The sequence below is a fragment of the Protopterus annectens genome, chromosome 1.part2 (assembly GCF_019279795.1).
Source record: "Protopterus annectens isolate FY-2018-M chromosome 1.part2, PAN1.0, whole genome shotgun sequence".
Taxonomy (NCBI): domain Eukaryota; kingdom Metazoa; phylum Chordata; order Ceratodontiformes; family Protopteridae; genus Protopterus; species Protopterus annectens.
Genome location: NC_056727.1, coordinates 936594425 through 936612507, shown reverse-complemented (window position 1 = coordinate 936612507; position 18083 = coordinate 936594425). Strand labels below are relative to the sequence as shown.

Below are 18083 nucleotides of genomic sequence, written 5' to 3'. Positions count from 1 at the left end.
TTGAGAGAGTACTTTCATCTCGTTCTGTATGTAATAGTACTAAGCCACATCAACAGAAAGAACCACTTCAGCTAAACCAGATTCCTGAACTACCTTGGTCAACAGTAGCTACAGACATTTTTGAATGGAATAGTCAACATTACTTGGTGTTAGTAGACCCTTATTCATATTGGTTTGAGATTGACCTACTTCCTAATCAAGTGTCCAGTACTGTCATTATAATGATGAAGCATTATTTTGCAGTCCATGGTAGTCTGCACAGTTATTTCTGACAATGGTGCACAGTTTACAAGACAGCAGTTCAAAAGATTGCTGAAGAGTGGGACTTTATTCATGTTACAAGTAGCCCTGAGTACCCACAATTGAATGGTTTGGCAGAAAGTGGAGTTCAAAGTGCGAAACAATTACTAGAGAAGTCAAAATGAGACAATAGTGATGTTTTCCTGAATGTTTTGAATCTTAGAAATATTCCTCGTGATAAACATCTTGGTTCACCTGCACAGAGATTTCTGTTGAGACAAACCAGAACCAATTAGCAGTAATTTATTGGTTTCATGTGTCAGATCAGTGAAAACCCATCTGTTAAAGAAGCGCTTATGATAAGACCAGCAAACTGCTGAATCTATTATGAGAAGGGGAGATAGTGAAGATGCAGACATCCAAAGGTTTTGATCGGATTGTAGTTATGAAGAATTTATGTCCAGAGCTGAGATCGTACATTGTGGAATCACAAGGAGTAGAATTTAAGTGGAATTGGAAACATTTGGTCCTGGTGTCTGAGCATGTATTGCAGTATCATACTTGGGAAAAAAGACTCTAGATCTCAGAGTGAGTTATCTGGCATTCCAGTTCCAGAGGATGTTCCAGTAAATATCCCTGTTCCTGAGAAGAATCCCAAAACTCCAGAAACTGTTTGTTCCCCAATGACTGTCCCTGTTGCTAAACCCAGTTCCGATTGTTATAGCACTAGATCAGGTCACATTTCCAGACCATGTTCCAGATACACAGCGATTTGGACATGAATGTTGTGCTTATTTCTTAGTGTCTATACAACTGCATGTCTTTCTCAAATGTCACTTTATTGTGGGCAATTCATTAAACACTTCCAAAAATGAAAAACTGGCAAAACAACAAGAAGGAAGCAGCGAGGACACTAAAACACGCTGTTTATTCCAGATAAACGCACTTTCGTCAGTAGTATACACTAACTTCTTCAGACCTATTCATTAAAGAGGGAGGATGTAGATCAATAGGTATCTATACCTTTAAGAAGCATTCCATGGACCTGCACATGTGTATAAATACTGAGCGCACACGTGCCTCACTGCCATTTTGTTGTAAGCTGTTGAGATGTAAGCATGCATGTCTGTGTAGTCTGTTAGTTAATCAGTTTGTTCATATTTTGTATTGCTGCTATCCATCCTGATGTGTTTCTATGTAATAAAGCATCGAAATGAACTACCCCACCTGTTCATCTTGACTTATAACCAAGGATGAGCGACAGCTACCTTTTGTTGATGCATTATATTGCTGAGTAAGTTGTTTTACATTTTTTGGTTAATTGTTTAACTTCCTGCATATTGTTTTTAATTAGCCTGTGAAATCATATTAAGAGCAGATTCTATAATTTAATGACCCTCTTTTTTACAGCAAGTACACAGTAGACTTCATATAGTATGGGGTACAAGTCCAGCTGGAACACTTTTTCGCCAGAGATGTCGCAAGCATCCTTCCCTTGTTAACTGCTGCACAATAGACTGGTATGATGAGTGGCCCCAAGAGGCTCTGCTTAGTGTTGCAAATAGTTTCCTAAAACTTGAGGATACCAACATGCACTCACAGGTAATTGACAGTTTTATGTTTTCTGTGCTCAGGCTTCCCCTTATAACATTTACATTTTTATATTTTTCTCTGCTACTTTTCTGTGCCACTGCTTTGAACCAACATGCTAGTTTTCCAAATATGCATTTATAAATATTTTGAATACTATAAGGGGCAATGAATCTTTCTGCATATTTACCTTTTATGTTATATATATTACTCAAAGGCTGAATTAAATCAGTTTACCATCAGAAAACACAATGGAAATCCTTAGTAAATGACAATTCAGCCTACAGACAATCCTGGGCTTTATAGTGCATTTAAAAGAGCAGTAACATCAAACAGAATGTTCCTATTAATGCAAAAGTGCACACACATGCATGTATATGTTATTTCTCATGTGTGAACATTATCAAGTCTTAAAAAACAGAGGAGGCACATATATGGAAGAAAAGGCTGTTTTGAAGAATCAGATGAAAAGATTGCCCACTTGCCTTTTCTCAAGTCAGTTTTGTAATTAATATTCACACAATTTCGACTACTTTAAAAGTCAGATCCATAGTCCACTGAAATAACCACCACATAGGCTCAGTCCCACACAGCCCTTCCAACAGCAGACTATTGGATAAAGGTCATAGCTGCAAGTCTTGACTAAACCTTCATTTCATCTCCACAAACTTCTTTGCCTGAACTTCCCACAGGCCACATCCACAATAGGTCCAGCTATATTATTCATCTTCAGGAACCACAAGTCTTTGGGTAGAGCCCCTGCTCTACTCCATAAGGAACCTCTCACTTGAGGAACAAACTTCCTGATTTTTCTCCTGCCTGCAACCATTTGTACAACACCGATTGGCAATTAATTTTACATTAACTACCTACTACAATGAATTGAATTTCTAAACTGTGTGAGAATTTTACAGACACAAGTCATATTTCTCACAAATTTAAAGGTATACAGCCAACACAAGATTCATGTAGCAAGAGATATGTGTGTGTGTGTGTGTGGGGGGGGGGGATAGTGGCTTGCCCACCTGCAAATGTATAACTCTTTTATTGTTTTCAAAATTTTTATAGTTGTCTATGTGTTGGTTTTTTGATGTAGGCCATTTTTCAGTGGTCAGTTTTATGAATGGGTTTTTGACATTTTGGGCATCATTATATCATCACAAATTCATGTGTGTGTGTGTGTGTGTGTGTGTGTGTGTGTGTGTGTGTGTGTGTGTGTGTGTGTGCAAATTTTGTGTCAGTTACCTTAACTCACAAAAGCTAGTGGGGCATATGCATATTTTGATATTTCCATGTCAACCCTACTAATAGCAGAAATATATTTTTTCAATAATATCTTATAATATTTTATGTGGGATACACGCCTTTAAATGAGTGAGAAGGAAAAAGAGGAAAGTATGAAAACAGGAAACAAATAATGCCTGCTCCCTCTCCTCAGTAGTCATGGAGTGACCTTACCCCCATGCTGCAAAAACTACCCTGCATACACATATATAAAAACAAAAGAAAGGCTGTAACCACAGGTACACTCACAAACAGACTCTCTGTCATGCTCACACTTGCACATCTTAACACTTTAGAGTGTTCCTACAGTGCTAAGTAAATAAAATCCCTGGAAAGCATTTAGAAGCATGAACTTTATATATATGGTTATCCGGTAGTTAGCATAGAAGATTAAGGGTTTGATCTGTTAGTGTGCTTCATCCTCTAGTTTTGATTCCCTCAGCCTTCATTTGCAAGCAAATCAGTTAAACAGACACTGCTCCCAGCTGAGTCCAGGTGAATCAGTGCTGTAACACAGTTATGAAATACAGATAAATAAAAAATAGATATAAGCTATATACAAAAAAAAAACATGCCATTGCCGGTTTATGATTCAAAGATGATGGTTTACTGTGCTTTTGGAACGACTAGTGTTTCACTGCTGGGCACAGCCATTATACAGAAATAAACTACAGATGTATGTATGTATGTATAATGATGCTTGTATAACAGCACAACTGCAAGAAAATGCAGAGTAATGGGAAATTAATAGTGTAAATCCATATGTATACAGAACCTAGAACTTGGATAATATTACTACACAGGGATATGGATGTATTAGTCATTTTAAGATAGAGAAAAATGCAATATATAGCCAGTCAATGATGTTGCATACCCACTGCAGCTGTGGTTGTTGAATTGCAGTCCGCAAGCCTTTCACATAACCAGACTCACTGCACCCGGAACATAGTTGAAAGTTAGCGTACTGTACAGAAAATGGAATCCTTGCACCTGGACACTTCAAGAAGGGCAGTACAATATATTCAATGTGATACTACTAAGCTGTTCTGTGTTATACAGTGTAGCTTTCCACAGGTTTATGGTCACAGTTGTGCCAGGGCCACTTAACGAACCAGATGTGAGACAAGATAGCAATACCAGCATAATGCAGCCATGATAAATATACAGACAAGCTAAATATGGATATAGAGCACAGGAAAACAGCTATGCATCACCTGTTCAGTTTACAAACAGACTAACATTAGCTTGATGCATAATAATAAGTAGGTAGATACTGGTCAGAACACTGAAAACAAGAGCTTAATGATGTATAGAATGTGAAGAGTAATGTGTAAAGCACACATGAAATGATAAGGACCTGGCTGGGGGTGCCACAGAATAGCTGCAGTTCACTATAATGTTTAATTCTATCCTTATCATATTGCAGAGGGTCAGGCATAGTGCACTAGGCAAATGTATAACAGCAACCATACTCTTCTAGCTTGTCTCATCAAAGGAGTTTTGTTCTGGCAAACTGGGAGCCCCATATTAATACATGAGGTGCAACTGTGCCACTTATGTCAATGGTCATGGCTAATGATGAGATGAAAGGTTAACTGCCAATAGCAGCATGATATGAATGACCCACAGCAGTGTCTGTGAGGAACCAGAGCACCATGTGTTACCATATGGGATGATGATCCACAAGATATGCTTATTGACTTTGCTGACATACACAGGCACACATAGACATTGTATAAAAACATATGTGTAGTTGTCTCACACATTCTAGAGACTTGAATTGTATCTGGATATGTGAAACCACGTGTTGCTTAGATACTGTGTATACAGAAGTTGTTAAGGTTTTAACTGTGCAACTAATGCACTTGCTGGACGATGTTCACTAATGCAGCTGTCCTATCAAATGTATGTGCCCTGTATATATCCAGTAAATGACTTCCAATCCCCTTTGAGTTATCCTATATATATCCCTCACATACATATAACTTATTGCAGCATGGTTTCACACTTTGTCAAACTATCAGTAGTTGCTGTTGTTTCCTGTTGTACTCTGAAAGAAGCTTACATGGATGGTTCACAGGGACTCTTCCTGCATGCATATGTAACACACACAGAAAGCAGTGGGCTTGCAGCCATGTTATAGGTTATCATCCATAACTAATTCCATCTGACTACGTTTTCATAGGTAGGTACTAGGCTATCGGCCCAAGGGCCTACATAAGCCTAGCCAACAAGGTTCCCTGGCTTACGCCACCCAAGAAAGTTATTTTTCTGTGCCACTGTTGAGCAGCGACACAGAAGTGATCCCCGGGGTGTATTTCCTATTTCTCATCCACTCATCAAGATTTTTCTTGAAGAGTGCTAATGAAGAACTTTGCTTGACATAGATGGATAGCCTGTTCCAGAGTATTGGAAGTCTCTGGGACAGGAATCTATCCCTCCAGCATGTCTTGTTTATAGTGGTGACAAGGTTTAGGTCCCTAGAGTGTGTAGCACGGAGGGATTGAGATTTCTTTAGGTGTAGCATGTCCAACAGCTCTGGGTTTGACATAGCTTTATATGTTAGACAGAGATCACCTTGGAGTAGGCAATATGCTATGGAGTAAAGCTGGAGTTTTTTGAGGCGGTCAGTGTAGGGCATTTGTTTGAGGCCAGTAATCCTCTTTGTGAGGTACTTCTGTGGCCTTTCCAGCTGCTGCAGATGTCTTGTGAGGTACATTCCAAAAGGGGCATTTTACTCTATAATGGGTCTAATGAGTGTCGAGTAGAGGCAGGGTTGCCAGACGTCCCTATTTAGGCGGGACTGTCCCGAGATCAGCAGCCTGATCCCGAGTCCCGCCCTGCCGGTTAAAATCCCGGCCAGCCTCCGCTTTGTTTGTTTTTTTTTGATTGTCCCGTATACCTGGCATACGGGCCAATCAAAAATTGCTAAACACGGAGCTTCTTGTGTTCCGCATTAAACACAGGAAGCTCCGTGTTTTGATTGGCCCATATGCCGGTATACGGGCCAATCAAAAATCGCTAAAAACGGAGCTTCTCATGTTGAATGCGGAACTAAACACGAGAAGCTCCGTGTTTAGTGCAGAGCTACTGAGTGAGCTCAGTTCTTTAATGTGGAACTCTGTTCCGCATTAAAGACCTTTTTTTTGGTCTTCAGTTGCCGAAGACCTTTTTTTTGGTCTTCACTTGCCGTGAGAGACCTTCTTTTTTTTTTTTGTCCCTACCTGGGGTGCTGGAAATCTGGCAACCCTGAGTAGAGGGGAACAATGACCTCTTTTTTTCCTGGATGAGAACCCTTTTCTGACTACTGTGGTGATGTGACTATCAAAGGAGAGACTACTGTCCACCTGGGTCCCAAGGTCTCTTATCACACATAAGTAGATTGCTGCCTATGTGGTAGTTCATGGCTACAGAGTTTTTACCAAAGGGGATGACACTGCACTTTTTGGCATTGAGCTTGAGGCCATGGCTCTGACACCAGGTATCTGTCTCAGCGAGGCCCTTCTGTAGGATGTCCACATCATTTGGGGACTTGACTATGGCTCCTAGTTTGCAGTCATCTGCGAACTTCATTAGCCAGAGGCCTTCTGTGTTAGCCTGTACTTCAGAGAAGTAGATACCAAACAGGAGAGGTCCCAGGATGGAACCCTGTGGTACTCCACTTGTCACTGCTTTGAGGTCAGATTTGGAGTCTGCAACTATGACAGTGTGGGTTCTGTCAGTGAGCCAGTTGGCAACCATTCTTGTGACGTAGGGATTTATACCTAGTTTAGTGAGTTTAGCTATAATTCCAGAATGGGGAATGAAGAATGGAGAGGTCAAGATAGGCTGTGTGAATCACTTTACTCTCATCTACTGCTTTGGTGACTGCCTCAAAGAAGTCGATCAGGTTCAGGAGGCATGATCTGCCTTTTACAAACCCGAACTGGGTGGGATCCAGAGTTTGGATATTACCAATGTCTTTGTTTATGAGTTCCATGATGATTCGTTCCATGGCCTTACAGACCAGGCTCGTCAGGCTAATAGGTCGATAGTTCCCGGGATCATATCATATTGCTAAAGCCTCCACACTCGCATAACCAGCCACTACTTCTCCTACTATACCATTTCATCTTCTCATGATTCACCTTTAAATGTATTTATTTATTTACATGCCTGCTTATTTATTTGTTGACCAGATCAGCTGACTGGTTTAAAAAACCCTTTCAGCCACAACCTTCACCATAAATGCAGATGCAGAAATCAGCTATTCAACATACAATTATTAAAAAGAGTATTACCATGGCTATTTACATGATTACAGTAAATACACAGTTCATAATGCAGTCAGTATTTTTTAGCATAAATCCTGCATATGGCTTTTAATATTAACTAGTTTTCACAAATAATTAAGCATTGTCCTTAAGGAATAACTGCAAAGCCCACTACCTGCAGTTAAATACTGCCTTTATGTAGTGTGTTAGCAGTTTTTTTAAACCAAAAATGTTAATTCAATTCATTCTTACTAGATTCTTGTAAATGATTCCATGCTGTGGATGGAATTTCCTTAAATAACCTTTATTGGCAAATAACACAAGTGACAGACATTTTAATCTTTAAATCTCTTTGGTTGTTGAATCACAGAGAACAATGTGCAATAGTCATTTCCAGTATGCATGAGAGAGTTTGTGAGTATACGTGTGAGTTTGTGTGCATGTGCGATTGGGGGATCCTCTAGATGTAAGAAGTTAAATGTGAATTTTGCCCTAGGATGGTATATGCAGTAACTAAGAGAAAGTCGGTTTATATCAATAATTCGAAAAAGTAAAACGTCGAACGTAAAAATGTCGAACCCACATCGAATGATGAAAATAGCGAAGCCCCAGAACATCAAAATCTTACCTAGGGCAAGATTTCGGTGGGCCGTTCCGTGGCTTCATTATTTCCTCCACTGTGGTGCGAGAGTTACGGACCTTAGGGTTAGGGTGTGGGTTAAGGTAAGTGGATGGTTAGTAATGTATGTATGGTGTAGTGTAGGGTTGGGTTATGTTAACTGTATGTGTGTGTATTAATTGCTTTGTTTGTGTATAGTTTCGTAAGGTATGTGTGTGATAGTTACGGATCTTAGGGTTAGGGTGCAGGTTAAGGTAAGTGGATAGTTAGTAATGTATGTATGGTTTAGTGTGGGGTTGGGTTTTGTTAACTGTATGTGTGTGGTTTATTTATTCTGGTGTGCTTGTGTTGTGTGTATGTTTCTCGGAACAGCTATTCTGAGCCTTCAATGTTATCAATATTCGAAATTCCAAGTTCGAACATATGGTGCTCGATATTTTGGAATTTTGAATATATGGTATAGACCTGAGACAGTTGGCTTTTTGTTATAACTGCACCTTTTGTAAGTTCATTAATATGGAAACAGGATTTATACATTCTATAACACAAGTTAATTTTATTTTTAAGACATTTGGGAAGTGGAATGGTGAAAATTTAGTTTACTTGGCTAACTGAAAAATGTTTGTGTTTTTACATTGGAAAAACTAACTGTAAGTTCAAGAAGAGAATTGCATCCCACTTATCTGATATAAGAAGGGGGATTGAGACAAATGCACTTAGTAAGTGCATTTTACATTGTGGAAATGAACATACAATTAAATTTAGGATACTGCAGAGAGTTTGCAAAAACAAGAGAGGGGGCATTGTGAATGCCACAGAGACAGCAGAATACAAATGGATAAACTTTTTTAGATCTGATGTCTATCCAGGGCTTAATAAACTAATAGTATTAAACCCATTTTGAAATTAAGACAAGCATATGTTTGTTAGGGTATTACAGTTGTGCTGTGGAGTTTTTTAGGCAGTAATGAAATTTGTTAAGTTGACCATTGTTTTTAATGACATTTTTTAGTGAACTAGGCTTAGTCAACTATATTAATTATGTAAATTGTATAATTATATAATGTGTTTACGAGGTATGTTATGTGATTGGCTGGTGTTCTATATTTATTCTGTGGTTTTAATATACTGATTCATTCTTGAAAAAGAGTTTCAACTTGAAAGCTTGAAGTAATAAACCTTTTTTTACATGGATGGTCGTGCTGTGCCTTTTTGCTACTGGATTTAATTTCATGTTGGTTCACCAGTACATTTAGCTGTTCTACACCTGCTTCCTGGACTTTGTAGTAAAAGCAATGATGTTGTCTTGGATCAGAGAATCTGCAGATTTTGTTTGTAGTACTTTGAAGGTCAACAGTGTCCCAAGAGGAGTTTATGGCACTTAGAAGTAAGGCATATCTAAATTTGGGTATTAATACACAGATCCTAGTAGGTCTTTTTGAGTCATACACAAGCATGATTACAAGCCTTAGCATAACCTAAGTTGTTTTAGTACTGTACCGGTGCAGTTTTTAGTATTTGTCTTAAATGATCTTATGCAGACCTAAGTGCAAACTACAAGTGCAAAGTAGTACACTTGGGCCACAATAACCCTGATGTACTGTATCAGTTGAGGGAAGTGGAACTGATGGCAACAGCGGGAAAAGGATATGGGGATATTGATTATACCTAGATTGGACCACCCAGAACATAGTGAGAGGGCAGTGGCAGCAGCAAACAGAATGCTGAGGTGCATCCTCAGCAGGAGAGATTTCATAAGAAAGGAGGCAATGTTTCCATTTTAGGGCATTGGTCAGACCACACCTTGAGCATTGCATGCAGCCCTGGAAGGCTGAATATGGAAAGCAATATCAGGTTGCTGGAAGGAATATTATGAAAAAAACTATCAGAAATAGCTTTGAGATGGAAGGGAAGAGGATATGACCAGAAACTGCAGCAACTAGAAGTTTTCTCACCTGAGACCAGAAGAGATAGGGGATTCTGATATTTGTACACAAAATTGCATCACAGAGTTGAGAAGGATTTATCCAGAACAGGAAATACAAATGAAGAAAGAAGGGTCAGTGGATAAATACTCCCAGAATGTCCAAAAGTAATATATATATATATATATATATATATATATATATATATATATATATATATATACATATATATATATATATATATATATATATATATACAATGTGTGTGTGTATATTTATTTATATATATGACTTGTATGACAAATTAACAGCAATTAGTTGTCCTTCATCCATGATCTTCTGAATGATATATGTTAGGAAGAAAAGAGCTGTGCAGATGGGATCCCCTACACTACACCGACACACCACAAACCCGACAGCCAAAACGCCGACAACAAAACACCGAAACCACATTCTACATTACCGAACACCATAACACCGATTCACAGCACACACACAACACATGCACACCAAAAACCTTACAAACCTACACTAAGCCTTACATACACAACTATCTATGCACTAGCCTTAACCCAAACCCTAACCCTAAGGTCCATCACTATCGCACACTTACTTTACCTGCACCCTAACCCTAAAGTCTGTCACTATCGCACACTTACCTTACCTGCACCCTAACCCTAAAGTCTGTCACTATAGCACACTTACCTTACCCGCACCCTAACCCTAAAGTCCATCACTATCGCACACTTACCTTACCCGAACGCTAACCCTACAGTCCGTCACTAATGCACACTTACCTTACCCACACCCTAACATCCGTCACTATCACATACTTACACAGTCGCGCTCATTTCACATGTCGGTGTTTTCAGCGTCAGGATTTCGAACTGTCGGTTATTTCCGTTTTCGGTCTTCCAGTGTCGGTGTTGTCATTGTCGGCGTTTCGATCTGTCGGTGTTCTCAGGTAGACCCGTGTAAATGCTATGTCCTTTCCAGAATTCATGCTGTTTATCACCTCTGGCTGACTTGATTTGCAGATGATTGCAAATTTTGAGCAGTCAGAGAATCCCTGACCCACACAAATGTTCTCCAAGAAGGGCTGAAACAGACAAATAATGGGTGTCAAGAGCCATGGGCTAAAACTGAATACCAAGAAATGCATAATAGTATCCTACAGGTAGTCACCCACTCCTTGTAACTATTATATTGACAGCACACCCCCAAAGGTTGACCCAGTAGTCAGTGACTTGGGGACACACATAGACAGTAATGTAGCCTTTGACAATCATGTGTCTACAGTACTGAGGAAATCATTCTATGTTGTACAACTTATAAACAAAGGAATGGCATTTAGGTCCAAGGATTTCATTGTTCCACTATATTTGGCATGCATCAGACCTGTGTTTGAGTACAATGCCCCCTTTGGTGTGTACCTAACAAGACACATCCAATAATTGGAATGTCTACAGAGGTTCCTCACTAAAAGAATACAGGACATAAGTAAAATGTCCTATGCAGGCCACCTCAAGGCTCTATCCCTGTAATCCATCTCCTACAGGCTGTTGAGGGAAGATCTATGCCTGTCATACAAGGCACTGTCAGACCTCACCCTAATGGATCTGCTACATATCCACAAAACAAACAGTGCCAGAACTACCCATTCTAAAGACTTAAGCTTTGCCTGTGATATAAATAGGATCTGCTGGAGAGACAGGCATGTATCCCAGAGACTATCCCTTCTCTGGAACAGGCTCCCCATCCACGGGAAGCAGAGTTCCTCCCTTACACAATTCAAGTGTAACTTGGACAATTGGATGAGGAACAGGAAATTCATCTCTGTTTTGGCACATATGTCTCTAATGGACACAGGCAGCCTGTAAATGGTTCATCTCCCAGGCCCCTGCTTGTAAATGTCTCATCTCCCAAGCCCCTATGGGATGCCTGGCTAAGCTTCAAAGGACATTGTGGCTGCTAGCCTAGTACACACCTATGACACTATGAACCTATGTAACACAAATAATTGATTAAAGTTTCCAAAGATTATTGCCTGCCAGTAACAGCATCAATAAAGGATGTTCTTCAGTGATCACATTGCAGTAGCCATAACTGCATAGGATGTGTCCTGCCAAGGATATTGGATGTCCAACTAGTCTGCAAAGTTGTGGGTTCCTTTCTCATGCATCATGCATCCTTCATTAGCAAAAGTATGTGAGTAACGTAAGATGGACGTATGGGCATGCTAAAAGTCAAAATTTGCTTTCCATATGTCCAATTAAATAGACTCATCAGCTCAGCATTAGTATTGGTGGTGGGTTTCAACTACAACTTCAGGCAGATAAGTTTCTATGCTGGAGAACCTTTATTATTCTTGTAAAAAAATCATTTTACAAATTTCTTATATCTGTCAGAAAGGGAAAATGCTCTTGTGGTAGACAAATTCCTTAAAAGGATGGGCATATCAGCTGCACCTTTTGCCTTGTTGAACAGCACAGCTTCAGGTCCTGTTAAAATTATCTTGTGTTTACTCCTAAAACAGTAAGGAGTATGTTAAGTTCTCTGAAGATCTTTCTTGAAAACAAGTTCACAGAGATTCATTGCTTGGGATCATGGTGTTGGATTCCACATCAGTGAACTTCCCCTCCTCAAAAGAAACTGATAAAGTAAAAGAAGTTGGCAAAGATCCTCAGATGTCTACCTCTTTTTTGTGGTCTGAGACTGGTGACTGTACTGAGGTGCCTTTGCAGCCCTCAGACTATCAGTCCATCTCCCCTGGTCCCTTTAATCACCCCCTCCACATGCCACTAAGGTCCAGGAACATCACATGTCACTTCAGACCATACATCAGACAGAACTCACTGGGAAGGGGGAACCATGTTTTATGCTGTCTGTGGGTGAGGGAGGCACATATCAAGTACTAGTGAAGAAAGATGTTGCTGGGTTGCTTATGGAAGTCGGACTTATGGATTCCTTTCCCAAAGCCATAAGGTGCAAGACCCCAAAAAAGTATGCACAGAAAACTTAACACTTGTCTCCTTCTTCTATCCCCACTCAAAAGGGTCCCCAGGAGGATTGGTTCTGTTTTGTATAGGGCTTGCTTAAAGCCATTGAGTTTCTTCAGCCTTCTATACCAGCTTCATATTCCTCTACTGTTGTTTTCTTTTGGCTTTTCCTGGTTAGGGGTCGCCACAGCGGAACTCCGGTCTGTTAATGATTGGCAGTCAATTTTTTATGGTGCCGAGGTGCCAGCCCGACGCCCAACCTTCAACGAAGGCATGCCCATTCACGCATGTCTTTCGAATGCCACTCGACGACAGGGAGGACATGCAGACTCCACACAGAAGGCGCTCCAACCGAGAATCGAATGGGAGAACCTCTTGCTGTGAGGTGACAGTGCTACCACTGCACCACCACGGCTTCATACTGATGAGGGGAAAAAAAGAGCTCTTTTTTCCTCTGAAGAGGAAGCCCTCTCTGACTCTGAAAATGAAGGGTTAGACTATACCTCTCAGTTATCTTTCTTAACAGCTTATGAGTCTGAATCTGAGGGTGATTTTCATGAGATTCTCTGAATGAGGAATTCACTTTTGGGGAGACAGTCTCCAAAATTTAAGATTTTCTTAAGTGAGAAGGTGATTCAAAAAAGGTATCAAGATTATTATGAGCTTATTAACATTACTCCCAAACCAGTAGCCATCTCACTTGTCTTTGGGGCCTTAGAGGAAGCTTTCAATGCAGCATCTTTCTCCCTTGATTTACAACCTCCTGCTCCTAAAAAACTTGACAGATTCTACAGGGTGAAAGATACACCTACATTTATTTGCAAGTACCCTGTTGCAGACCCCAATGTCATATCATTGGATGACAACAGAAGTTCTAAATCCTTCTACTCAGCCAGTCCTGCACCAAATGATAAGGGCAGTTGTGCTTTTGCCAGATTTGATAAAAAGGTATATGTATCATCTACTTTGGCTTTCAGGGCAATTATTTACAAAATGCATATGTCTAAATATCTTTTATCTATTTTTGACAACATGCAACAGTCTTTAGCTAGCCTTCACAACTCTGAGGCTAAAACTAGTTTGCTGGTTATGGTTAATTCTGTTTTGCAAGTCAGTAGGCAGCCTATTAAGTGTAGTTATGATGCATTTGATAGTTTCCAGGGATGCCGATACTGGAAAAGTTATACTCAGAAATGCCTGAGTGAGACTGCAGAACTTCCTCGAGGATATACAAGCTTAGGCTTTGAATGCCCTTCTCGATAAATGTCTTCTGTTTGGAAATTGCACAGATGAAATCGTTCAAAAGTTGTAAGAGAGATGAAAGCTGGTACAGGGTATCAAGCAACTGTTTTCGTTACCTATTCCCAAGTGCAAAAGAAATTACCCCTTGATCCTTCAGCCTTTCTTTCAAAAGCCATTTAAATCTACACAGTAAGTCTTCTGAACAGCAGTATAAGAAAGAAAAAAATGACAGGTGATACAAAAAAGAAAGGAGTAGGATCTTAAGGACCATCCTTTCAAAAGAAAAATAAACAATAACTATCTGTACCTCTTATCTCCCCCTACCCTTGCCTTCTGCCTGTACCTCTCAACTGTCCAGATTTTTGCAGAATGTCCAGATGTTTGCTTCATATTTTGAGTCTATCCATCTTAAAATGTATGGTTTTTCAAATCACCGAGGATTGAAGCAACTAAACAGTGGCATGCATTTGAGTATCAGACTTCATCCATGCATCCACATCCCTCTTTTCTTATTTTTAAACATGGGGTCGGGGTGTTATTTCAACAGTGACAATCATCTAGAGCCAAAATTTACACCACTGGGTGGCTAGTCCAGCCACAGAGTATCACACTTCATATCCTTCAGAAAATGCATACTAACACAAATCCTGTTATTCTAACAACTTTCTAAGTTTATAAGGGCAGTATTTAAAATCCCTATTTTTAGGCCTTTGTCTCCCCATTATTTTATGGTCTGTCCATATTTTATGTGCTAAGAGGTTGAGAGGTATGCTTCTGCCCCAAATTGCAGGCAATCTGCATGCTACCTTCAGCTCTGGAAATAGATAACTCAAGATTTTGGGTTCTAAAAAGGACTCAGCATGGTTACATACTTTGGCAGGCATCCTCTCTTATTCAAGTTAGGTTCCCTTTTCATCTAAGAAACCAAATTCCCTCAAATTATTTTGTATCTATTGTCTCAGGGAGTAATAGAGTCAGTTCCCCTTTCTCATTTCTGATTCTCAGAAGAGAAGGCACTTGATTACCCATTTTTGATCTTTCAAAATTAAATATTTTTCTCCTGGTTCCAAAATTTAAACTGCTGACCTTATAAAACCTTTTTCCTCCACTGTCATCCAAGAGTTTTCTGGTCACTCTATATCTCAAAGATGCTTACCTGTTCACAAAAAATGTAAATGTTTCCTAAGATTTTTTACCTTGGAATTGCATTTTCTGTTTACACCTCTGTGTTTTTTCTACTGCAGCAAGTGTCGTCATGAAGTGCCTTGCCCCAGTCATTGCCTTCTGCAGACTTCAAGCGTTCACATTTATCCCTACTTGAACTACTGCCTCATTACAGCTTCCTCAACCCAAAACTCTCTGGCATCTGTCCAGTTTACCATCAAATGTCTAGCAATGTGGGCTTCAAGTTGAACCTGTAAAAGTTCTGTTTACCTGCTGCCCACAAAATAGTTTCTGTAGGTTGTCTTCTAGACACCTCTCCGATGACAGCTTTTCTTCCCCAAGGCAAAGTATCTTCCTGCTATTGCCATTTCTTAAATCTGTCTCATAAAATCATGTGTACAGCAAGACAGTTCCTGAAGATTCTGCACTAAATAGCCTTATCAATTCTAGTGGTTCTCTTTGTCAGACTCCATATAAAAGAAAATTCAGTGGTTCCTCAAATCAGTTTAACAAAAAAGGTGGTATACATAAAAGTTGGGAATAATAACTTTTTAATACAACGATGATTTGTTTAATGTCTTCAAATGTAAATGGCCTCACAGATAAATACAAACAAGAAAGAGCAGTAAACTATATTAAAATGTAGCGTGCAAATAGTTATGTTACAGGACACACTTAGAAAGAAATGAATGTGTGAATTTGACAAAGAAAGGTTTTCAGGATGGTTATTCAGCAGAAAACCTGAGACAAATGTAAAGAGTAGTTGTTGTTTGTCTTTCGTCTTTACCCGGTTAGGGGTCGCCACAGCGGAACTCCGGTCTGCTAATGATTGGCAGTAGATTTTCACAAACAGCGAGGTGCTAGCTCAACGTCCAACCTTCAATGAAGGCAAGCCCATTTACACATGTCTTTCGAACGTCCACCAAACCGCAGGGAGGACATGCAGACTCCACACAGAAGGCACTCCCTGTACTCCAGCCGAGAATCGAATGTGAGAACCTCTTGCTGTGAGGCAACAACGCTACCGCTGCACCACCACGGATGTTACAAATGTAAAGAGGAGTACTTATATTAATTGCAACAGGAGCTCCAATGGTGATAGAAGAAAATAAAAAAGATAATAATGGTAGATTTGTAGTGCTAAGGGGCTACTGGCAAGGGAGGAGGATTACACTAACATGTACTTACATTCCTCCTAAAACTGCTGTAATGGAGCTTAAGAAAATTCTGGGAGAAATAATCAATTTTCAGCAAGGAATATTACTTATAGGTGGGGACTGCAACTTGATTTACAGCAGTGGGGATATGTTTGGAGGGCCCAGAAGGGAAAATAGAACAAAGAAGAGTAGATTTTTGAAGAAATTTATGAAAATATTTGGCATGGAAGATGTGAATTCAGTAATAGGAGTTCAGAGTAAATTTACATATTATTCCCAAAGATATAAAAACTGGGATAGGCTAGACAAAATTTACATTTCACAGGAACATGTGCATTTAATTGAAGTACCCACCCAATAACTATTTCAGATAATGCACCATTAATAGCTAAAATAAAAACACAGGGTAATGAAATAAAAATGAGACATTGCTGCTTTCCCACCTATCTGTTGAAAAGAGAGGAATCTAAGAAATCGATAGTGGAAATTATCCAGGAGCTATTAGAGAGGATAGAAATTTCTTCTGAAAATATAGTTAGGGATTGGGATAAAATTAAAGTGGAGTTTAAAAATAGGGTGGGAATAAAAGAAAGGGAGCTATGGTTAAGAAGTAACAATAATTATTTAGAGGGAGCTATGGTTAAGAAGTAACAAGAATTATTTAGAGGGTCTGACAAATGTGAAAGTATTGCAGAACAGGGGGAATCTCACAGAACAAGAGGATCAACTGGAGAATGCTAGGCAGAAACTAAGGTATTACCTTGATAATATGCACAAGCTTTGAAAGATTGCTATTAAGCAACTGTTTTTTGATAATAACACTAGAGCACAAAAACTTTTAGCACAAAGACTCAGGCAGCAGAAAATAGAAAGGGCTGTCACCAAACTTAGGGAGCCTATAACAAAGAAGATAACAAGAGATCCTTTAGAGGTAATAGAAATATTTTGGAAATTCTATGAGAGTCTCTATAAAGCAGAGAAATATGAAAATCAAGAAAAGATACAAATGGAAACGTTTATGGACAAATTAAATATGCTAAGGTTAGAGGTAGATGAGGCTCTATTACTAACAGTTAGGATAGGAGGAGATGAGAAAAAATTGTGATATATAACCCCAGGAGTAGATGGCATTCATATGGAAGTTTGGAATCTGGGAGGAAAAAAACTGATGAAGATCTGGAAGGCTTTATTTAACAATATCTTTAGAGGAAGAGAAGTACCACAGTCCTAGAAGAAAGCAGTGGTAGCTGTAATACCTAAAGACAGTAAGGATCCATCAGATCCAGCTTCATAGACATACATTTCAATACTAAACCATGATTATAAAGCATTCATGTCTATAATAGCTAAAAGAATGGCAAAAGTAATGCCAAAACTGATAGATATGGCTCAATGTGGTTTTGTGGAGGGGAGGCAAACATTTGACAACCTTAATAGAACATTGATAATCCAGAGGGAAGCAGAATGTAAGAAAATACCATTGTTGTTGGTGGGTCTTGATGTAGAGAAAGCATTTGACAGAATAAGCTAGGACTTCATGAGCAGGGCAGTATAAGCATCTGCATTTCCTGAAAGAAATTATAAGGTTGATTAGGAGAATATATGCGGGA

At 39.4% G+C, this 18083-nt stretch overlaps 1 protein-coding gene across 1 annotated transcript in view; it reads left to right on the top strand.

The window, feature by feature from the left end:
- The window catches only part of DNAH14 (dynein axonemal heavy chain 14), a 2550346-nt gene that overhangs the window by 415619 nt on the left and 2116644 nt on the right, over window positions 1–18083 (top strand). Inside the window, 1 exon segment of the mRNA XM_044060213.1 lies at window positions 1651–1842. Coding sequence (XP_043916148.1) covers window positions 1651–1842 — 192 coding nt within the window.